The sequence below is a fragment of the Haliotis asinina genome, chromosome 10 (genome assembly GCF_037392515.1).
Source record: "Haliotis asinina isolate JCU_RB_2024 chromosome 10, JCU_Hal_asi_v2, whole genome shotgun sequence".
NCBI classification, from domain to species: Eukaryota; Metazoa; Mollusca; class Gastropoda; order Lepetellida; family Haliotidae; genus Haliotis; species Haliotis asinina.
In genome coordinates, this window is record NC_090289.1 from 33,025,774 (window position 1) to 33,050,086 (window position 24,313).

General features: G+C 39.3%; 1 protein-coding gene across 1 annotated transcript in view; it reads left to right on the forward strand.

Annotated features, from left to right (window-relative positions):
• The window catches only part of LOC137298659 (uncharacterized), a 119,214-nt gene that overhangs the window by 81,191 nt on the left and 13,710 nt on the right, over positions 1-24,313 (forward strand). The window contains exons 44-62 of the mRNA XM_067830942.1: positions 280-359; positions 1,490-1,548; positions 2,378-2,559; positions 4,226-4,246; positions 6,067-6,203; positions 6,747-6,921; positions 8,428-8,570; positions 9,719-9,932; positions 10,668-10,918; positions 12,986-13,205; positions 14,393-14,656; positions 15,380-15,514; positions 17,356-17,550; positions 18,043-18,294; positions 18,730-18,934; positions 19,605-19,726; positions 20,842-21,009; positions 21,578-21,700; positions 23,463-23,594. Of these exons, the coding sequence (XP_067687043.1) occupies positions 280-359; positions 1,490-1,548; positions 2,378-2,559; positions 4,226-4,246; positions 6,067-6,203; positions 6,747-6,921; positions 8,428-8,570; positions 9,719-9,932; positions 10,668-10,918; positions 12,986-13,205; positions 14,393-14,656; positions 15,380-15,514; positions 17,356-17,550; positions 18,043-18,294; positions 18,730-18,934; positions 19,605-19,726; positions 20,842-21,009; positions 21,578-21,700; positions 23,463-23,594 (3,078 nt within the window). The remainder of the gene's footprint in view (positions 1-279; positions 360-1,489; positions 1,549-2,377; positions 2,560-4,225; positions 4,247-6,066; positions 6,204-6,746; positions 6,922-8,427; positions 8,571-9,718; positions 9,933-10,667; positions 10,919-12,985; positions 13,206-14,392; positions 14,657-15,379; positions 15,515-17,355; positions 17,551-18,042; positions 18,295-18,729; positions 18,935-19,604; positions 19,727-20,841; positions 21,010-21,577; positions 21,701-23,462; positions 23,595-24,313) is intronic.

Below are 24,313 nucleotides of genomic sequence, written 5' to 3' on the forward strand. Positions count from 1 at the left end.
ATGACTGATGATCATATTGTCATTTGTCTGATGATCATATTAACATGTCACTCTGATGATCATACTGACATGACTCTGATGATCATGTTATCATTTGTCTGATGATCATATTAACGTGTCACTCTGATGATCGTTTCATCAAGTCACTTTCAGATGATCATATTGACATGACTTTCTGATGATCATATTGACATGACTCTGATGATCATATGGACATGACTGATGATCATATTGACATGATTTTCTGATGCAGTATGTTATCCTTACCCATTTTATTAGTCATGGCAACGGTGACCCTGGACCTACCATTTGACCCCCTAGCTGACTACTCTGCCCTCAAGTCTGCAGCAGAAGTAGCGGTAAGCTTGTATTCATACTTATGAAGGCACGTTTTAACTCAGATGTTGCCCTAGATTCTTGCTAGATGAACAACTCAAGCGAAGAGAAAATATCGTTCACAAGGCTATATTTGCAAAGAACTGTCCAGCTGCAAATAGCTGCAGTAATTTCTGCTAAGTACTGCACAAGTTCATCAACAAATATTATTCCTTTTATTTTCCAGCATATGACAAGCTAATATAACTGTTTTCATTGAGCAATAATTTCGTCAACTGTAAATTTACTCATGACAAGATCATATTGTTTTCCTTGAACAATAGCTGCACTGACAAGTATTTTACCAGTGTTTTGTCCGAAAGAAAGAAATAATTTGCTCAAGGATGCTCCAGTTCTCCATAGAAAACATAAATATTGTCTCATTTTTTCCTGTACAGTTTCAAATATTTGTCTGTACTTTAACAGCCAATGTATGATTTTGTTGATGGATTGTGCTCTGGTGGCCAGTTGACATGAGTAGAGAGATCCTTCTGTTCAGTACTCTCAATTACATGGCATTCATATTTTATGAGCGCTTCAATCGGTTACCCACTTACTAGCATCAGAAAATTATCATTACAATATACACTGGCAAATTACAATACATATGAAACAAAAGCCCAATTGATTTTCAGTAACCTGACACAATAATCTTGATTGGTCTTGGCACTGGCTTCCTGACCAATTGGCCTCGGGGGGCATGTGCTTTATGCTGTAGTCTTGCTGACCAGGACAAACAGACGCTGATTTCAGTAACACCTCAGCATTATTCATTGTTCCTTTGTCAGCTCCACATGAATGTTTGTTGATTTACCAAAGTTGGAAGCATCATTTGACTCTATTTGCCCACTTAAAGATGATGCATCATACACTGTAATATAAATGAAATATTAGTTTCAGCATATTAAAGTACAATTTACTTAAGGATATTTCAATCCACTGAATCACAGGCCCAGTCTGGACACTGGTCAAAGACCTTGATTTCTGTCTCTCAATTACTGTGTCAATATTAAGTTTATGCCACTTTTATATTCTAACACTATACAGACTGAATCATTGAATAGTCACTCTGATTGCATTGTTTATATATTCAAGTGTTTCACTTCAATTTCAGCTGGTGCAAAAGTATATTCAAGCTGATTTGGCATTCCTGGGCCTAACAACAGCTATAACGTAAGATATATGTCTTGTAGAGACACTTAGACTGGTAGGGTTAGTCCTATCATGTAACAAAGTGGCTGCAATTTTCTCATTAGTGTTCCTTTGTCAAGCCAGAATCCAATTTTAATGAGCTTGAAACCCAAATTCACCATTATTAAAATTGTTGGTTTGTGTCTTTATCTGCATCACTGCTTACATAACACTAACCTGTTTTCGTTTCTTGAATTTATTTAAACTTGTTTAAATTTAAACTTGTTTAAATAACAATATTTAGCCACATATTCCCCAAAGGGCATTGGGAAATGTCAAATTAATATTTATGTACATATTGCTGATGTGATGACTTGGTCAAGATAATGTTTATTGCACTGATACTAATATTTGTAAAGACAAAGTTGTTTAGTTTCATTTCATTGAATAAAATGGTTTCATGGGAACAGTTTGGAACTCAAGCAAATGAATCCTTTATCATTTCCTGCCCATAGGTCGAGGTAGTTAATCTCCAAATTTCAAAAGTGACTTAAGGTTTTATTAATTAATTTTATTAATTGTTTCGTTAAACAATTATATAAAATTCATGTTATTTCGAAATAAATATTTTGACACCATTCAAAATGTAAATATGACAAACAGTTTACCCAAAACCCAACCACCCCTCTCATTTCAGGAATGAGTGTGTATATTTTGATGCCGGTTTTAGCAAAGTTTCATCAATATCAAGGTGGGCCACACCAGAAATGAGCTGCACATGCTGTACCCATGTGCGGACACGAACCCGGGTCTTCAGCCTGAGGAACAATGCTATAACCATTAAGCTACCCAACCACCCCTCTCACTGCAGGAACAATGGAGGCAAGGTGCAGGTGACCCACAATGTCCAGTTCATTGATCGAGATGACCGGGTGCTGGTGGCCTATGCACTGACGAAGTATGTGTTAAAGGAGGGGATGTTGGCACCGTCAGGACCAGCATCAGCACCCATCACTACTGACCCTACCGTCTTCAACGCTGCAGGAACAGAGAGTGAGCCTTTACGAATTATTATAAACTGTCAATCCAGGACAATTTATTTCTTGACATAACAGACTTATGAATAGGAACTACACTGACAGTTATATTTGGGATTACATGTTCTGGTTCAAGACTACCATTATGGTCAAGGTCTGGATGGGAATCAAGTAAAATCCATTTGTCATGTGTCACAAAGTGATCATTCCGTCAGTACAGAGATTTACTTTCTTGAAATGATGTCTATGTGATAACATCAGAGGTGACATCGTAGATGATATTGTGTGAAACGTGGCATGATGATATCCTTCGAATGAATGAGTGAGTGAGTGAGCTTAGTCTTACACTGCAGTATTCCAGCTGTATGGCGGTGGTCTATAAATAATTGAGTCTAAACCAACAATCCAGTGATCAACAGCATAAGCATTGATTTACACAAGTGGCATACGATCATGGGTTACTGAAGATAAAATCATACCCAAATCTTCACGTATCTGATGTCCTTACAATCTGGCTGACCAACTTTACTGCCTTCAGCAACCCATGCTTGCCATAAAGGACCACTATGCTTGTCGTAAGAGTCGACCAATGGAATCAGGTGGTCAGCCTTGCTGACTTGGTTGACACATGTCATCGGTTCCCAGTTGTGCCGATCGATGCTCATGCTGTTGATCACTGAATTGTCTGGTCCAGACTCGATTGTTCAGAGACTGTTGCCATATAGCTGGAATATTGCTGAGTGTGGCGTAAAACTTAACTCACTCTCTCACTCACTACAAGATATCGACTGACTTCTCTGACAGGTTAATAGTGTTGAAAATCCAATTTGTGATCCACGAAGTTTTAATTTGTTCCCATTTGTTTTAATTTGTTGTTTTTGCCTCTAGGACCTGCCACATGTTTCTTGTGTCCAGCAACTCGGCCCTGTGCTCTGGGAGTGAATGGACTCTACAGTTGTGGGTATGTCATTACATCACACATCAGGCATTTAGTTATATCCATTGGTGAACAATGCAAAACATGCATATGTCATTTAGTAAATAAATCCTCCTTGTTTAAAACCTAGTGCTAACAGAGTGCCTGGTTGAGTTGCATTTGGCAGATGGGCAGTGGGGTAGCTTTGAGGTTCAAGCATTAGCTTTTTGGTACACCCAGATGGTAAAGTATGTGAGGCCCATTTCTGGTCTCCCCAGCCATGATATTGCTGGAATAATGCTAAAAGCATTACACACAAAATCACTTGTTTTGGGCAGTTTTCCTACAAAATCACATGATGACTGTGACCAGCCAATAGCAACATGACTCTGTTCCTGTAATATCTGTGACCTAACTGGTAATAACATTGCTTCTTTTTTGAATATCTGTGATCCATTTAATATATGTTGGCTTTGTTAATATATGTGATTCAACTAGAACTGCCATATATGTTTCTTTTGCAGGCCCTGTGAGTATTGGAGTACATCCCAGAACCAGACAACAGCAAGATCCATAATAACAAACTAGAAGCTAAACATAGTATTGTAAATCTGTTGTTTAATTTGAGATAAATAATTAAGGGCATTGCTAACATAGAAATCATCATTTGTTTATAAAATTGGAAAAATCAGGTCAGGAGATCAATGATACAAGAAAACGAATTGCCTGGTGTTAACAAATTGAAAATGGACTTTTGTTATTTCAGTTTCAACAGCTGCAAGCTCAGGTATGTTCGCACATGGAAGACAAAAAAATCAGTCAAAGTAAACTGAAGTGTCAGTACTTCCGTTACACTCCACCACTGAGTCTAACAAAACCTTATGGGAACTCGCGTCAGGTAACCTCTGGGATTGACCAATCAGAACACAGCTTACCAAATCATGAAAGTGCACATTTGCTCCTACTTTTTGAACTTTTTGTCTCGAAAAGGTTCATACCCGAACGATTCCGAATGGTATTTAGCGTACGCTCGCCTCCAGGGATGCACACGGCTTACGAACAACCATGACAACGGTGAGTAAACAGTCGATGAAAATGGTGTTTTTGGCAATATTCAAGGATGTCATCTTGCGGAAATATTAGCTAATGGTAACTATGTCAACATACACCCCAAAGCATATATACTGCAGGTCAAATAACTGTGTTATATGCAGATTTGTTTGTGGAGAGGTCTGAATATTTTGAAAGTCCCTCCGATCCCTAAATAGTAGCCGTTGTCTGATTGGTTAAATCTATTTTAATCACTGGATTGTCTGGTCTAGGCTCTATTAGATCACTTTTGACATTTCCCTTGACAGATGTGAATTAAATCGCTCAAAGATTACCTGTTATTGTTAGACTCAGTGGTGGAGTGTAACGAAATACACTGAGACTAAGGTTACTTAGACTGACAAAAAAAAAGACATGGGACTTATGGATTTCATACTTTTAACAGGGACCTGATGTGTCGTAAGTAGTCTCTCTCTATATGTGTGTATATATGTAACTCCAGGTAAATCCGTACCATTTGTTGTCATATATATGTATGTATGTTTAGGCAAGGGCAGTACTAATGTACTACAACTGCCTCAGACTGAGTCACATGTTTATGTATAGTTAATATTTATACAACACAAATCTTTCAATAATGTCAATAACTAAATAGTTAGACCAGATGAAGATTCAGGTTATATTTGGTCTTCTGCATACCCTACTTGAATTAAGAGGTGGTTAACTTGGTTGATTATAGTTGTTGAATGAGTTAAATCTTACACTGTGCTCAGCAGTATTCCAGTTATATGGTGCTGGTCTATGAATAATTGAGTCTGGATCAGACAGACCAGTGATCAACATAATGAGTATCAGTCTACACGAGTGGGATGTGTCCGCAAACCTGTCCACATGGTCCTGTTAGTCACCTCTTACAACAAGCATCGGTTACTGAAGACTTACTCTAACCAGGATGTTCAAAGATATTTTTACAGTTGTTGATGTTGTTCTTGACATCTGTCACTTAATTGTGTGGTTCTGTTTTAATTGTTTACAGACCACTTCCTTATTGCTAGAATATGACTTAGTGTGGTGTTTAAGAACAAACACAGAGTAATGAAAATGCTCACAATACATACACACTCCAATACTTTTATCATGACAAGAGTTTATCTCTCTAAGAGTGGACTCTACAACAGTTTTCAGTTGGCACTAAGAGTAGATAATAATAATAACAATGATAATAATAAGTGCATACTTATAATGCGCCTGCTCCACACCCTAAGGCATGCTCAAAGCGCTACAGAATATTTACAATGGAGTATTTACCAGCTGAAATAATTAGTAGTATGCTGTGAAAAAGTGAGTTTTAAGTCTGAACTTGAAAATGTCAGTTGTGTTTGAGTTTTTAATGGCACAAGGGAGAGTTTCAAAGCACAGGTGCAGAGTACGAGAATGACTGGTAGCGAAAGGAGTTCAGTTTGTAGGATGGGATGACCAGTAGATCTTGTGTGTTTGAACGCAAGTTAGTATGACTGGTTAGATACACTGTGTAACTATTTTTTGTTTCCTCCTCAGAGTTGTTCCCGTGGGGGTTTTCCATGTGTGATGACAAACTTCCTAAACTCCTGCCAACCTCATTTGACGTTGTCTCCAACCTCCTCCCGATTGAAACAGGATTTCCACTTGGAACAGTTGCCCAGACAACCATGGCTGTAAGTTGTGAAGGTTCTTTGAGTGAGTGACTTTGGTTTAACGCTGCTTTCAGCAATATTTCAGCAATATCACAGCAAGGCATTCTAGACATGGGCTTCACACATTGTACTCATGTGTGGAATGAAACCTGGGCCTTCGGCATGATGAGCAAATGCTTTAACCACCCAGCTACCCCACTGCCCTGACACATCATAGAATCATGTTTGATTTGTTTGACAACATATAGGTTTATTTATTAAATGTTTTATTTAGATCTATTTTAATCTAAAATGCATTAAATATTGAATTGATGGAAATACATAATATTACTGTGTCAGTGGGAATGGGCTAGCCTATTGGTTTAAGCATTTGGTATTATCATAACAAAGACCTGGGTTCAATTCCCCACAATGATACAAAATGTGAAGCCCATTTCTGGTGTCCCCCTTATGATATTGCTGGAATATTGCTAAAAGCAATGTAAAACCATGCTCACTCACTCTCCCTCTCTTCCTCTCACTCGTAGTGTTTTCCAAATTCAGCCATCTTCATCTTATATTTAGGTTGGAGACAATGGCGGTGTGAGTTTTGGTGCACCCTACAACCCCAACACATTAACGGACATCATGAATGCTATATCACCCATACTGTGTGTCTACTGTGCTGACGGGGATCTTCGGAACACTGGAAGTTCTGCCAACGTCTTCTACCAGACATACCCTCTTGGAAAAGCTGAGTGTATGTCTTTTATGATATTAATTAAATATTCAGGAAACATTTTTAACTTCACAAATAGATATGTCGCATGCTTCGTACTTTTAGGATATTGTTCTTTTGAACTGATATAGAGGTCATGGCAGTGATGCTACAATTTGGTGTGGTTAGTTCCATTCCAAGGGCATGTACATGTGGAGATGCTGGCAAGAATTGGTCTTCAGTGTCCCATGCTTGGCGTAAGATTTGACTAATGGGATTGGGTTGTCAGGATCACTGAACTGGTTGATACATGTCATTGGTTCCTAATTGAATAGATAAGTGCTCATGATGCTGATCACTGGATTGTCTGGTCTAGGCTCTATTATTTACAGACTGCTACTATACAGCTGGAATTCTGTTGAGTGTGGTGTTAAACAATAAATCAACCAAACCAATCATTTCACCTCATGTGATAAAGAAATGAGACATGGATCACTTTTGACATTTCCCTTGACAGATGTGAATTAACTGACACACTGGTTGTATGGTTGTTAAAGCATTTCTCCCTCATACTTTGTATATTTTTTAAAACTTTTAATATTCAACTTGATTGTCATGTCAGAAGTTGATGAATGCTAAGAAAAGACATGATACTTTAGGCTATTTGATCGGATTTAAAAGTCAGACAGTAAATCGGCTATCTGATGCCATAACTGTCCTAATCACAACATCAAGCAGAATAATCTTGATATATTTTCAAAAAAGCTCCAGGACTTCACCAAAAGAAAATTGACAGAATCAGTTCAAACCCCCAATCAACAGAGACCAAGGATACCTCATCCCATTCGCCTTTAGTCAACTGAAAAAAAAACAAGTGAACACCGCGCTCCAGCTATCAATCATTGCTAATTTATCCATAACAAATACCAAACTATGAATACAATGCACATAGCTTTAGGCTGTTGAGCACATGTTTTTTCATGACTATTCATCAAGTTTAATGGTTAGTATGCTTCATTCAAATGTGTTATACAAAGTTAAGATTAATCAAAATATGTTTTTGACAATCTGGATTATTTTCAATCCTTCTTTCAATTGATTATTTTCGATCATCTGAACACCACCACTGCTAAGTATATTTTGTTCCGCCTCCTCAACAGTTGGCTTCCACCTATTATTACTGTATTATTACCAATATCCATGGTGGTGGTGGTTGTTGTTCCCCTTGATACATACTTTCATGTTGTCTCACTTAATCCCAGTGTATGAATATAAGTCTGTTCTCTGCTGTAATACTTCAGTCTTAACTGAGAACGGTATAAGAATCTGTACCGAAATGTTGCATCCAAATATGATAAAAAAGTTTTTATCCATAAAGAATCATACCTTTTGTAACTAACTTTTCATGTTCCAATTAATTTTTAAAGCATATATTATAATTCTGTTGGAAAGCTGACAATCCCTGAAAAAGTCCAAATAATTATTACTTTATGAGAGAAGTAGAATGCATTTTGATGTTGTTGTGAGCACATATGTACTTGTTGTCAGCTATACCTATCCTGGAACGGGCAACAGCCGAGGTGCGGACACACACTGCCAACTCAGATTATGTGGCATCATGGGCTGCAGTCGTTACCTGGCACGGCCTCCCAGACTTTGATTCTACAAGCCAGACCATGCCCAATCCAGAAGTGAGTACAGACCTGTTGAATGTTGCAATGAGAAAATGAAGGTAATTTTGCAGTAATAAACTCGCTTGATAGAAGAAACAAAACAAACAACAGCAATTAAAAAAACGAATCTGCAAAGAATATTTAATTGGTTTGCTATTTGTTATGGGGTAAAATGTTAATTTTGGAAAAACATGCATTTTGGTGTCAAGTGAAGAATTTACTAGTGGACTGATCACTTACTCTATTATGGTGTGTTTTTGCTGGGACCATGTTTTCATGACTTTATCATATTTGCCACACGCGCGCACGCACGCGCACACACATACACACACACACACACCTCTTCTTGGTAATATTTCCATGCCTCATTCCCATTTACACAATGTTGTTCACCCCATACCCCTTATTGTAGTGTCACTATATAACATGTGACCTCTGATTGCCTTCTTAGTGTCATTGTGTATTCATCCCTTTAAAGTAGATAAATTTCAGCAATACCCACCCTACCAATTTGAATAAAGGGTGCCTTTTCTTCAACATCATCCCTCTTCAGTCCCTCCACAGCCTAAGTATTTTGAATGTTTGTTAGGCGTCACTGTCAAACAAGAGATAAAATTTGGTCTGGCCTCATTAATTCAAGTTTCTAATTAGACTAGAGGTGGTGAGGTAGCCTAATGGTGAAGGCATCACGCCCATGACCCAGGTTCAGTTTTCCACATGGGTACAATGGTGGTTTAAAGGCATTGGTTTGTCACATCGAAGACCAGGGTAGGAATCTCCACATGGGTACATGGTGGTTTAAAGGCACTGACTTGTCACATCGAAGACCAGGGTTGGAATCTCCACATGGGTACAATGGAGGTTTAAAGGCACTGACTTGTCACATCGAAGACCAGGGTTGGAATCTCCACATGGGTACATGGTGGTTTAAAGGCATTGGCTTGTCACATCGAAGATCAGGGTTGGAATCTCCATATGGGTACATGGTGGTTTAAAGGCATTGGCTTGTCACATCGAAGACCAGGGTTGGAATCTCCACATGGGCACAATGTGTGAAGCCCATTTCTGGTGTCTCCTGCTGTGATATGGCTGGAATATTACTGTATACAGCATAAAACCCGTCGCGCTCATTCTAACTACACTAACACAATAGGTTGTATTTACAGAGGAACACGTTCCAGGCGGTGCTAAGTACTGATGGCGTGGAATCCTACTGGCAGATCTTCTATGGAGACATGCAGTGGGTAAATGCAGAGAGGCAGCTGTCAGTACTGGGGTTTCAGCCCACAACAGGAGTCAACCCTCTGAACGCCTACTCCCGGACTGTGGGGTCACTTGCTTCACAACCGACTCAGATGGACATGGTGCCAGGAAACACAGGTTTGTGAGTTTAGTTTTAAGCCATTTTTAGCAGTATTCCAGCAATATCATGGTGGGGGACTTCAGAAATGGGCCTCACATGTGGGGCATCAAACCTGGTTTGGGTGTGACAAGCGAATAACATAACTACCAGGCTTACCCACTGCCCCATTCAAATGGAAGGGGCAAGAATTTACTCGGCATTCCCAATGTGCATTTACAACTAGAAGGACTGAATCCAACGTAAAATGTTATGCACAATTTGGGGGAAATTGTAGGTGGGCCATAATTTGGTTAAGTCAAGAGAAGTCACCCAGTTCTTTTCATTCCACAAGTAGTATGTTGATTTCAAAAGAAGAATGTTTTTTTGATTCCAGAAGTACAGTATGGTAATCGTGATTTGGGATAAACTGCAAGATTTTATGTCACAGCTGAGTGCAGACCTAGGAAATGTTTTTGCATTTTTGTTCACATACACCCTATAAGTATTAGTCACTGAGTATTAATTGTTTTTTCTGTTTTTTGTTGTTTACTAAGGACAAAAATACACTGAAGTTACAAACACAAAAAAACAAATTTGCACACTTAGTCAACAACAAGCATTTACAAAGGTGTTTTGTCACGTTCATACCTTCACAAACTGAAAAAATAATAAGCCTATTTTTGCTCTTCATTGATTTTTTTATCTGAGAGCTTTTCTGAATATTTCTGTGTGGAAGGGGATTTTTATTACAAGATACTGCTCTTCTACTGTAGGCCAGAATGGCATTTGGATATTCAATACTGGAACGGTTGCCGAAATAGACCCATCAGCTCGACAGTGCCGGGAATGGTACATCAGAAACTACCCCCTGAAGTCAACGTTTGTTCAGCGAGCTGCAGCTTTGCCCTCCTGTCCTTGTACCCTGGATCACATGCTGACCATGGGGATATACTTCACAATTACAAAAAGCGAAACTTTGTATTGTGCTGAACTCATTAAAGATGGCCTGAATGAAGACAGCAAGGTATGAATTTCTAACGTGATTGTGTTTTTAAGTATGAGAGTTTGGAATTGTTTTTGTGATTAGTTCAAGCATAATCTTCATAGAAAAGGTGCGCCATTATGGTCCAAAGTCTAGTCCTCCTCTGATAATGCATTCCACAAGCAATTCTAGTTGGATGAGGCCCATTTTGTATTAGAAATTGTCATCAGCATCCCATGCTCGTGTGAAAGGCGCCTAGCGGGATTTGGTATTCAGACTTGCTGACTGTCATGTCCCAGTTACAAAGATCAGTGTTCATGCAGTTCATCCCTGGATTGCCGGGTTCAGGTTCAGTTATTTACAGAACACAGCCATACAGATGGAATATTGCTGAGTGTGGTGTGAAACAACAAACAAAGAAACCCATCTCTCGTCATGCATGTTTTCACATGGTAGCAGGCCAGGTCACAAGTGAGGTTAAGTTAAGCACCATTGGACAAGGAGAGTCTTTTGATGGGTGACCTTGTTTAGCAGTTTCTAATTATATAAGTCTTCTGGGACCTGCCCCACAACAAAGGATATGTGATATATAGTATTCCCAGAAATTATTGAGAATCATGTTGCGTCATGTAACTCATTACATTTATTAACTTCTGGCGTTTTACTTACATAAACATGTTAAAACATCATCCTTTTACAGTCTCAGTCTTGTTTTAGTACTTTGTTAGACCTCCTCGCTCAGCAATGCATGCCTGAATACGCCTAGGCACACTACCCATCAAAGTTTGTAGGTAATCGTGTGACAGGGTATCCCAATATTGGACCACCTCGGCCTTCATATCTTCAATATTTCTCAGTCCCTTTTGGTTTATTCTGTCCTTCATGACTCCCCACACATTCTCAATTGGGTTTAGGTCTGGGCTGTAACTGGGCCAGTCTAAAACTTGAACATTTTTGCCCGACAACCACTGTTTTGTGTAGCGCGCAGTGTGTTTTGGGTCATTATCATGCTGGAAAATCCAATCATCTTCATACAATGTTTGTGCTGTCGGAAGAAGGTGACCATTTAGAATGTCAACGTATCTTTCTTTTGTCAAGTTTCCCGTGAAAACACACAATGGCGTCACTCCGCGAGCCGATATGCCACCCCACATGTGAAACTTCGGGCTATGTTTTGGTCGCTGGTAGATAGGTTTGACAGTATCTTTGGTCCAAATTTTCATACAATTAGGGAAAAGCCATACAGAACTTTGATCTGAAAAGAAAACATTATCCCAATCTTGATTTTCATGAGCCCGGAACACCAGTTTAAATGTTTTTCCTTTTGTGCATCTTTCATCAACGGCAAGGGAATTCCACGTTTTTTCACCCAATTAAGTCTCTGTAATTCCTGCCTAACTGTTTCATTGCATACCCGAGGACTTCCTCTGCTAATCATTTCATTTCTGATGTTCTCAACACTTTTCAATTTGCCCCTACTCACAATCTGCCCAAGTCTTCGGCGATCCACAACACTGAATTTCCTAGGCCGACCTGCCCCTGCTTTGTGCTCTATCCCGGTTCCTGTTTGAATATTCTTCAAAGTTCTGTATACTGTAGACAGAGGAATACCATGTCTACAAGCTAACACTTTAGCATCAGCCTCACCCCTTTCAAAATCATCTAGAATGAGCTTTCTTTTCTCTCTTGCTGTAAATTCTGCCATGCCAACACAGGAAGTCGTCTGCTCAGACATGGGAGATAACTCTTGACGTAATGCGCTGCCTTCTAAGCCTTCAAGAGTTGTCTCCCTTATTTAGTAAGCTTAGTGCATAGTGAAAGCCGTTTTTCCAATCTTAGCATCATTAGAAAAAAACAAAGATTTTCTCAATAATTTCTGGGAACACTGTACATGTGGTCTGACCCTAAGCATATGAGTTTGTTCAAAATTGCCCCCGATCCCCCAGCAGATAATGGTTATCCGTTTTGATGAAAATCATGAAACTACAGTCTTCTAACACCTAACAGGCAGCCTGGGTAACAGTAGTTCGATTGTTTGGGCACTTCAAGCATGCATTGTGCATGCAGCAATACTCATGATAAATGGACTATTATTAATATTAATTTCAGTCCTGCTGCTATAACATCGCATCCGGGGGACTTGAGTCTGTTTCACCCCTGGCAGGCAACTACTACCGCTACGGGACCTTATCCAACTACCACGCTCACGTGACAGAGGACCTTATTCCGCTGAAGCAATGCTGTATTGACAACCCCAGTCTGTGCCCCTTGTTCCAGGAGCTTCGCCCCACTCTCAGCAACTGTCTCCCACAGCCGGCCCAGAGGAGGAGTCAGTTGTCTTACATCATAAAACCACACCAATTTTATTTCTTGCTTTACAGATTTTTGTCCTCAGAAAACCTAAAGGCAGGAGGGGAAAAATTAAATTAAAGTAACCAGTCAAAGTAATATTCCTTCTAAATATTAAAAGTATTTTACTTCTGGCAGTTTGCAAAGTGTATATGGGACAAGAAACAGTGAAAAAAAGGTACAGTGAAAACTGCCAAAGTGAAGACCACTCGGCAGAACAGACCAGATAAGTCAACACAATGCTTTGATCCCGGCAAATTTCTTACTTTGACTATTAAGGCCAGGTAACTATACTGGCATAAGTAAACAATACCGCTTAACTAAATGTCTGTCTTCTCACGGTCCCTGGAAGTAAATTACATAACAAAAGAAACCGGATAACTAAATTTGCACGTAATCCGACATGAGGGCCAAGTGTCAATCTCCAGGTAACCAAACATGGAGGAAAGCCCAGATAGGTTGTTCATCATTTTGTGTAGCTTGTGAGTATCAGCAACTAGACCAATTAGCATTTTCCATGAGTTTATCCAGTTTACATGATGAATGACTTGACGTAGGCAGCCATTATGGTCACATGACATGCATATGGTTGTCATGTGCAGATTTTGATAAGTTTGGATGTATACCTCATAAGTAAACAATTTGGTGAGTCGCTTGAAACATTACTTGTCAGGTTTCCAGGTTAAAATTTTGGCCAATAAAAGCATGGGGATTTTATATTCTGAGTGGGGAAAATTGATTTTTTTCTTATTCTTTAAAAAATATGACCAGTGGATCCATGAAACAAGAAATGAAATTGGCCTTGCCTAATGTTTATTTCCCAAGGCCGAGCCAGAATTTTTCTGATTTTTTTCTCCTGAGCATAATAGTAATTAACAATAATATTGAATTCATGTATTAGAACCTTTAGTAAGTAACCAAAGTTTATCGTAAAAGGGGACAAACAGGAGTTCAGGCTCACTGACTTGATTAATGCATGTCATTGTATCCCCAATGCGTAGATCATTGCTCATGATGTCTGTCACTGGATTGCCTGGTCCAGACTTGATTATTTACAGACTGCCATTGTATAGCTGGAATATTGTTGCGTTTTTCATTTAACAACAGAAAAAATTAGCCCATCACAACAGCTAGGTGTGTTCATTTTGTGAAATTGTTTCGTTACAGTTGGATGCTTTGGAGACCCCCATTTCACAACTTTCGATGGACGAGATTTCTCCTTCAATGGACTAGGGGAGTACACTCTGTTTACTCTAGATTATAAACCTCAGCAGTTCAAGTTTGTACTCCAGTGCAGGACCGAGGTGGCTGTCCGAGCAGATGCATCAACATCCAAGGCTACGGTGTTCACAGCCTTCGCAGGGAAACAGTTTGGATATGCTCCAACAGATGGTGGTAGCTTCCACATAGAGATGAACAGCAACAAGACTAGTAGGTTATCATGGCTCACTCTCTACCAACGATATATCAAATAGGTTGTTGTGTCACTGTATCAGCAACAAGACTAGTAGGTTATCATGGCTCACACTCTACCAACAATATATCAAATAGGTTATTGTGTCACTGGATCAGCAACAAGACTAGTAGGTTATCATGGCTCACACTCTACCAACAATATATCAAATAGGTTATTGTTTCACTGGATCAGCAACAAGAGACGTAATTCTTTAATGAAAACACTTGACCAGCAACAGGACCAGTTGGTTATTGTGTCTGAGACTTGACCAGCAACAGGACCAGTTGGTTATTGTGTCTGAGACTTGACCAACAACAAGACCATTTGGTTATTGTGGCTGAGACTGGACCAACATCAAGACCAATATGTAATTGTGGGTGAGACTTGGCCAAAATAAACAAGACCATTAGGTTCTTGTGGCTGAAACTGGACCAACATTAGGACCAACAGGTTATTGTGGCTGAGACTTGACCAACAACAAGACCATTAGGTTATCATGTCTGACACCTAATCAGCAACAAGATAGTCAGTACAACATATAGACAGACTCTGAACGTGACAAGGTGTAAAAAGATGTTTTGTCCTAAAGAAACGTTTTTAACTTCTCTTTTTCACTGTTCATTAATTAAAAAAACCCAGAAATTAATTCTGATTAACTGAAAGACAATAGCAGTAAATTTATTTTTACTTTTATTCAGAAATGGTAGTGTACATCAATGGCATTGACAGATCAACCCTGTTCTATGATGAAGCACCCTATATAGAAAGGACTTCAACCCTGTATGCCACCAGGATCAGCACATCAACCATCAGATTCACATTTCCTGTGTCAGGTAAGACGAAAAATAACTCATCAGATGATTTAGTTTCTCCCCATGATCATGAGTAGCTTTACTAAGCTTGTAACAGGATTAGATGGTCAGGCTTACTGACACATTTCACTGTCTCCCATATGGATATATCAATGTTCATGCTGTTGATCACTGGATTGGCCTGTCCAGACTTATTTACAGACTGCTGCCATTTCATTGGAATATTGTGAGTGGGGCATTACACAACAAACAAATTAATGTTTAACATATACTCTTCAAAAACAAAAGAAACGCAAAAGGTAGTTTGTGAGACAAATTGTGAGCAAGGTTATTCTGGGTAGTTCAGTATGACATTTGTGAAATTGTGCACATTCACTGAAGAACATCCAGTCTGTAAAGGTGAAGTCCACAGTCACTAAGTGATGTTTATCGTGACATAACATCAATGATGAATATGTCACACATGACCATCAATTACTGCATGGCATCTCCTGCCCATGGAAGCGATGAGATGACAAATCACAGTCTGTGGAATGACTGTCCACTCAGCCTGGAATACTGCTGCAAGCTGACGTAAAGTTTGTGGTTGAGGTTGTCATTGTTGCAGACGTCGGTCCAACTCATCCCAAAGATGTTCAATGGGGTTCAAATCTGATGATCTTGGGGGCCAGGGAAGAATATTGATGTTTTGGTTTCTCAAAAAGGCAGTGGTGAGTCAGGTTGTGTGAGGACGGTCTTTCTGAAAAATGTTGTTGACATTCACCATGCTGGGATGCACATGGGGTCAAACAATCTCGTCAAAATATTGTTGACCTGTAAGATTCTTTCTAATGTGCACAAGGTCTGTTCTGGCATCTTAGGCAATGGCAACCCACCTTCTGACACTATCATAACCAAATCCATCAACTTCAATCACACAGTTTGTTGCAAAATGTTCACTTCGCTGATGGTAAACATGGGTCCTTCCATCCTGCCAGTGAAACATAAATCGTGGCTCATCATTGAACCAAACTTGCCTCCATGGTAGATGAGGCCATACCCAGTTAGTCCACTGAAGCCATGCTTGATGATGTTGCTGGGTGAGGATGACGTCTCTGAGCGGACGTTGACGTCAGATTCCTGCATCTTAAAGAAGGTTGCATGCAGTCTGATCTGAAATCCAATGCAGCCCTGGTATGGTTTAGGCAGTAGAAGTTGCAGTGGTGGTTCTATCCCAAAGGTGATGTTACAGGATGTAGTGTGGGCATGGTCATGAGTTGGGATGGTCACATGCTGATCCATGTTGTTGGTGACAATTCCATAGCCTTGTGCTTGGGTGGCCATTCAACGCTCTTGCAACATCTAATCAATATTCACTTACTTCCACACAACCAAGGGCAGTGCTGCATTGTGCTGCATTCAGTCTGGGCATCACTTTATTGCATGTCAGTGGCTTAACGCTGTGCTATGGACACCTAAAACCTGTCACTTTTATAGAGATGTTCCTGATGTTGTACATGCAGAACATAAAAATCTCTCAAACAAATTTATTGGACACAAATGCATTTTGGTAAAAAATTTGATGTTTTCATCTGTTTTCAAAGTGGACAACTTTTATTGTCATTTTTTTCTGACAATCAGTCATTCCACGTGTGTAACATCACATATGATGGATGAGCTTGTATTGTCATTACATATATTTCCCTCTAAAATGAAAAAGATATCCCTTTTGCGTTTCTATTTTTGAAGAGCTTTTGAGGACCAAAAACTGGTGTAGAACATCTACAGGTTACAGTTTCATCAAACATAATTTGTGGCGGGATGAAAACAGAATGGTGTCACTTTGCATGAACTTATTTCAGTCAGTGTGATTCTATTTTCAGAAGTCAGCATTGACATAACCCTCAGTGCCAAGTCGCTGTCTTTCTCAGTAGCACTGGACAATAGATTTCAGGGTATGACCAAGGGTCTCCTTGGGAATTTTGATGGTAATGACACAAATGATTTCAACAAGGCATCAGGTGAATCTCTTCCTGAAACAGCAACAGAGCGACAACTCTTTGACATGGGGAAGACGTGTAAGTTTCATATGACTGTTGCATGACACACCTGTATAATGGGGAAGACTGACTATTATAATTTTTATTGCATTTTTACTTGGGAAAAGCATTTCAATGTTTTTTCTATAAGAACGTTGAGAATGATCCTGGTTTGAATTGATCTTCAGTAACCCATGTTTGTTGTAGGAGGCGACAGGTGGTAAGATGGGTTGACTTGGTTGACACATGTCAACGTATTCCAATTGAATAGATTGATGCTCATGCTGTTAATCACTGCACTGAGTGGTCCAGACGCAATTATTGACTGACCGCCATCATATAGCTAGAATATTGCTGAATGTGGCTTTAAACACTAAACAACCAACATTTCAGCATTGATATTTTCTTCAAACTTCCTCACAATAAATGAGTTTATATGTATGCAGACTTTCAGCATTTCAAAGTTTTACGTGCACACTCTACTAAAAAAGCAGACTTAAATAAAAAAAATTACTGAATTATATTTCAAAGGGGCAGTGAGTCCATTTGACAGCATCCTTCGTTATTCTCCCGGCATGTCATCTCCCGATTACTTCAACAACACATTTGTCCCGCTGTTTATGGATGAAATTGACCCTCTGACCCGTGCAGCAGCTGAGGTCATCTGTGGGACGGAGCCCAGTGACCAGTGTGTGTTTGACTATGCGGTCACTGGAGACAACGTGCTGGCCATCTCAACAAAGACCATAAAGAGTGAATCAGATGAAACTCAGGCAGTGCTAAGTATGTGCCCCTCAGTGACATTTTATAAAAATATACAAATTACACCCAAAGTATGAATTGGTCAAAATGTTGTGACTGTTTCAATAAAATCAGATCTTAGTTTTTGACAGCAAGGATCTTTACAGATTGTGTCAGGACTGGTGTTGTGTATTTCATTGTATGTCATCATTATGTAGAGTGTAGTATCTGTTACAAGGATATTACCCTGCTGAAATTATGAAATAAGTATTGGTAATGATATAAGCCAAATGTAATGCAAAGAGTATGAACTATCAAGGTCTTACAATTGAAACTGGTTCCTATCACTCCCGGACGGAGAAGTAATGGAGTGAACACACTTTGGAATTACATCACAAATGTAATCATTTCAAGGTCAGTGATGTAACTGTATGACTGACTGCAGTAAAACACACTCACTCACTCAGTCTGTTTCAGGTAACAGTGCACCAACAGTGAATGGCACTGACTCCCTCAGAGTTGAGGTGGGTCATCCAGTCAGCTTGGAGTTTGATGGGTCAGATGCAGAAGGGGACAGTTTCAAGTATGTACTGCAGGACGAACCAGGATCAGGCTTCACCTTTGACCCTGATACAGGTCGAGGGTCATGGACACCAAGAGATTCCACACCAGTCAAGATCAGGTCAGCTGAAGGTTGTTGTCACCAGGGCAAAACCGGAATCTGTAATTGGTGTATTTGTGAATTTAAATATGACAAGGTATCCAGGTTGAAATTGTACTGCATAAATGTGGCCATGTTGAAAGTTTCCCAAACAAATGTACCTTGGACAATGTTGTACTACAGAAATGTGCCCTGGCCAATAGTGTAATACAAAAATGTGCACTGGCCAAAAGTGTTGTACAAAGATGTGCTTTGGCCAAAGGTGTTATACAGAAATGTGCCTTGGCCAAAAGTGTAAAACAGAAATGTTCGTTAGCCTGTGTTGTAAAACAGAAATGTGCCTTGGCCAATGGTGTAATACAGAAATGTGCCATGGTTAAACTTTTATATGCCTTGATCAAAAGTGTTGTGCAGAAATGTGTCTTGGCCAATGGTGTAATACAGAAATGTGCCTTGGCTGAAATCTTAATAAGAGAAGGTACCCTTGCTTCACCCGAACTACAAAAACTACATACATTGGCAGATGACTTTATACAGAGACATACAGACTGTAATGTAGAAATGAAATACCTTGGTAGTACAGAAAACTACCCTTCCAAAGGTGTAACATTACATACGACTGCAGAAATTAATGCTTTTCATCAGCATTTGTTTTAGGATGAACAAATAAACATGTTTGCTTTCTTTTTAGTTTAAATGCGGAGGACAGTCGTGGCATGAAGTCCCGGCTGATCAATGTGAAGGTGACACTGTGTGAGGGATGTGTTCACGGCCACTGTGACTACCTCAGTCCCCAGACTGGAGTCCCGGGCAGTACGCAACACTTCCAACTGGCAACCTGTGTGTGTGAAGTTGGCTGGACAGGTGCATATCCTTGGTGTCATTGTGACATGCTGTAGTGATACAAATGAGCAGTGAATAATAAGTTCTGAACATCACAAGGAAAGGCTTGACCCAAAGATGCAAAATTGCAATTTTCAACATGGTGCACCTGTGGATGCTATTTTTCCAGTGAAGTGTTTAGCTTGGTTCTCCCCCAGATTTCCAAGACTGCTATGGAATTATATTTTGAGTTAAAAGTAGTTTCTGACTACAGTTGTTTTCATATATGTTTGGGAAAAGATCAAAATCATATCATGAGAATAGTTAACTGTTGAAGGAATTAAAAGGTCTGAAGAGCAGTGGGCTAACTTAGTGGTTAAAGCGTTCACTCATCCTTCCGAAGACCTGAGTTAATTCCCCACATGGGTACAATGTCTGGTGCCCATTTCTCCCATGTGATATTGATGGAATATTGCTAAAAGCAGCATACAACTAAACTCACTCACTAATAGCTCTCCAAGTGGATTGTACAGTGGATGATTTGTGAAGATCTGGCCTTTTCTGATTTTCCCATCTAACTATCACCCTGCAGCATAGTGTCAACTGTTTACTGGGCTTTTGGAAGATGAAATATGAATCCACAGCTGACAGTCTTTCCTCCCTTTAATGGTGCTAATGTCAAATGCTTTCACTGTTTGCTGTGTTGTTAACAGTCAAATTCGAAGGACTAGGTGGTTAGACCTGTTGGACCTTGCCAGTGTTTTATTATATGTCAGCAAGTTTGGAAAATGGTGTAGTCTGAACAGTAAGTGATGAGCTGGCTCTTAACCATTAGGCAACCCCACTGCCCCCTGTCTGAGCAGAGTTTTGATGGTAGACTGCAGCATGGTATGTAGAACTGTACTATAAATTCAGCATGCATTCTGCATAAATTCAGCATGCATTCAGCATAAATTCAGCATGCATTCAGACTAGTACATACAAACACACTCATACACACTCTTCATTACAGTTTATGATTAATGAATGAAACCTCACCTGACATAATGAACATGATTCATATGTCATTGAGGCTTTGCTTATGCATTTTGTTAAATGTCATGCAGGGAGCACCTGTTCGGAAGACTATGACGGCTGTATGAGTGGACCGTGTGGGGAGGGACGGACCTGTACCGATGAGGATCCAGCGGTCCACTCTAACACAGGGCGAGGGTACACATGCTCCTCTTGTCCTATAGGCTATTACAGCAACCCAGGGGATGTCAAGTGTCAAGGTCAGTCTGATATACAGTACTGAAATGATATATTAACCTTGAGACCATGAGATTTTGTTGCTATTAATTCATTAGATATTTCAGAGCTGGTGAGGTAGCACAGTGGTGAAAATGTAAGGCAAAGTCTGGTGTTTGATTCCCCAAATGTGTGAAACTTGATGTTACCTCCTGTGCTTTTGTACTGAATGTAGCTCATGGCTAATTTACATGTAATATGTTAACCCATGGAATTAGAATTATTATGTTTTTTCTCTATGATATTCTGTTTGATTTATGAATAATTTCATCAGTTAGATCTAAAACTGAAGAGTGTCTGAGATATTGATAATATCTAATTTACATTACAGTGATTGGGGTTTGTTTAATGTACTTTGGACAATATGTGTCACTCACTGCTACCCTCTATAATGAAACCAACAGGGTAAACTACTGAAAGAGCAGTCATCATGGCAAATCTGGCATTCTGGTAATATCACAGGTGTCTAATCCGCCAAAGGGGCACAACTCTTGCTGCAAATTACGTCAACTGACCATCATTCAGTAAGTGACCGCCAGTAATATGTTTCAGACGTGGACGAGTGCCTGGCCAGAGACGACTGTCCACACCACTCTATGTGTTACAATACCAAGGGTTCCTTCATCTGCACCTGTCTCAGTGGCTACCGGAAAAACTCTAAAGGAGACTGTGTTGGTAGGTACCTGTTTAAATCGTTGGTGGGAAAATTTGGGTTAGAGTATTCATACCCATAGATAAGGTGACACCCTTCAACAGGCTGCTATTTTTGGTCCTCAAAATTTCAGCTTATCTACAGTAATATGCTGTATCTGTTGAGATTCATATTCTAAAATATGAAGGGGTTGATTGATGTTATAAAGGCAGAAGGGAATTTTGTACATAAAAATATTTGTAACATGCAACGAAAAAATATTTGTAACATGCTAAGGAATTATAGGAGGAGGTGGGGTATCATTGGCCAATGTTAATGCTTTGGAAACTTAGCCTCATCAGTTGGGAATTTCAGAAGAGCAGATCTTTAACAGATCATGAACAGTAGTGGTGGTCCGATTTATTGACTAAATGACCGAACAGTTGATATCTTTTCTCGTAATCAAACGCAAACAATTTTGTAACACGTTTGCATAACAATGTTTTTCACAGGGTTGGTGGCATCTTTGTCATTTCAAAAGCACCAAGTCATGATTGAATTTGTGTTGAAAACTGGAAAATTCAAGTAATGTTCCTAGCATTATAGTCCATCAAGGATATGAAATTTGCAATGTAATTGCATTGAACAGTGTCTTTTCTTTGTGCAACAATTTATAGGGATCCCTAATTTGTTGGGACAATTCCTAATTGTTTGTATCTTAGGGAGCGCGTTTCTGTAAATGGTTTACCAATCACAAATGGGGTTTGTTTTATTGAATATGCAAGAAAAATAAACAAAACAGCTACATTAAATGACAAAGCAGATACTCCAAAATTACTAAAATATTTCTCAACTTGAACATTGGTGTAACATTGCTGTCATACCCCAAGTGGAATTTTAAACAATTCACTGAAAAATATATAAATGATAAAAAAAAGTCTGACTAAAATATTTGCAGGGACGTGAGATATATCCCCAGTGTTAAAGATTAAGGTTGGTCAGTTGCATACAAATGTATTATTATTGCATTTGAAACTCGTAGTGAGTTAGAATTAGATTTCCTAAAAGTGTTGGAAGCACACACACAATCTCCACACCAAGCCCACAAGATCATCAGAAATACACTCAGTTGGACCCATGAGAGCTGTTTTGTCCACAAACACATGCATATTTAAATCTCTCACCGTCAGGTGCATGATATGCTATCAAAGCTTCACTTTAGACAGCACAATACTGTTAGGCTAAATAGAAAATGTTTCTTGAGCGTCAGTGTGTCATGAGTATATAAATTCGTGTGCATCACAATTATTTATTGCCATTTAGAAAGATAAGTTTGTCTTGGCCATGTCCTGATCATCCATTTGTCCACTATACGAATGAGTGTCTGTAAGAACGAGTGTGACTGAATCTACAACTCATTCAAATCTACTAAACTTCTCAAGATGTATTTCTTAGACAGAAAAATGTAAATGTGTTCGTCCTTGTCACTTTTTTTTGTGTCAAAACTTTATAAAAAGTCCTACTGCCCTTGTTACTTTTAAAAAATGTGACTGAGAAACATTTCATTTTTTATGCAGCCTTAGTACTTTTGCACATTAAAAAAATACTTCGAGATGGGGATGAGTCTTACGGAAAGAGGCGAGTGGTGACGAATGGAAACACTAATGAGCAAAGGTGGCTGCAGCTGAGAGAAGGGAGTAGAGTCAAAGGTTTTATTATTGTACTTGTATTGTATTGTATTAACGCCTACATGCTTATTCAGTTCAATACTCCAAATATTGCCTTTCATGTACACCTTTCCTGCAGACATAGATGAATGTTCTGAGCATCGGAACAACTGCAGCCAAACATGTGTCAACAGAGATGGAGGGTACTACTGTGACTGTCTCTCAGGTTTTGTGCTGAACACAGATGGAAGTACCTGTACACAGGTACAAGGTGAGTTTCTCACTCAGGTGTACCTGCACAAAGATGCAAGATGAGTATAGTTTGGTACTAGGTATCTCTCAGTCAGGTAAATCTATAGTCTGGTTGTTCAAAGATCATCTAATTAACATGATGTGCTCACAGATTATATATCTAAACTGACATTCGGTCTGTGGTGAAAAAAGTTTTGTATGTCTCTCGGTATGTAAACATCTCACTGACAGCTACTTACAAGTAAAATGATTCCATAAGGAACAAATGACAGTTACGACTGTAATTGCCCAGGACGTCATTGGAAATTTCCATATGAGGAAATTTTATACTGTCTTCCTTAAGATGCAGAAACGTCAGCAAGGTAGTCCATCCGTGAGTTTATGCACAGAGTGGTGGTGAACATCCGACTTATAAAATCACAGAACTAATTAACTCATGTCATCATGTGATGCATTATAAAAATATATAAAAAGTAGTAAGTTTCTATGCATTTCCTCTTAGAAAATGAAAAGGGGACATTTTTCGTATTGAAATTTATTGAAGTTGACACTTTTTACTGGGATTTTTCACTGAACACCCATAGCGTAATGCAAAAAGTGATTCTCAGGTAAACCATCACCCAGGCACAAGATGAGTCTTTCAGACAGGTAAACCTATTGTCTAATGCAAAGTGAGTTTTTAAGTCAGATAAATGTTCACCCAGGTACAAGATGAGTCTCTAAGTCAAGTGTTCATGC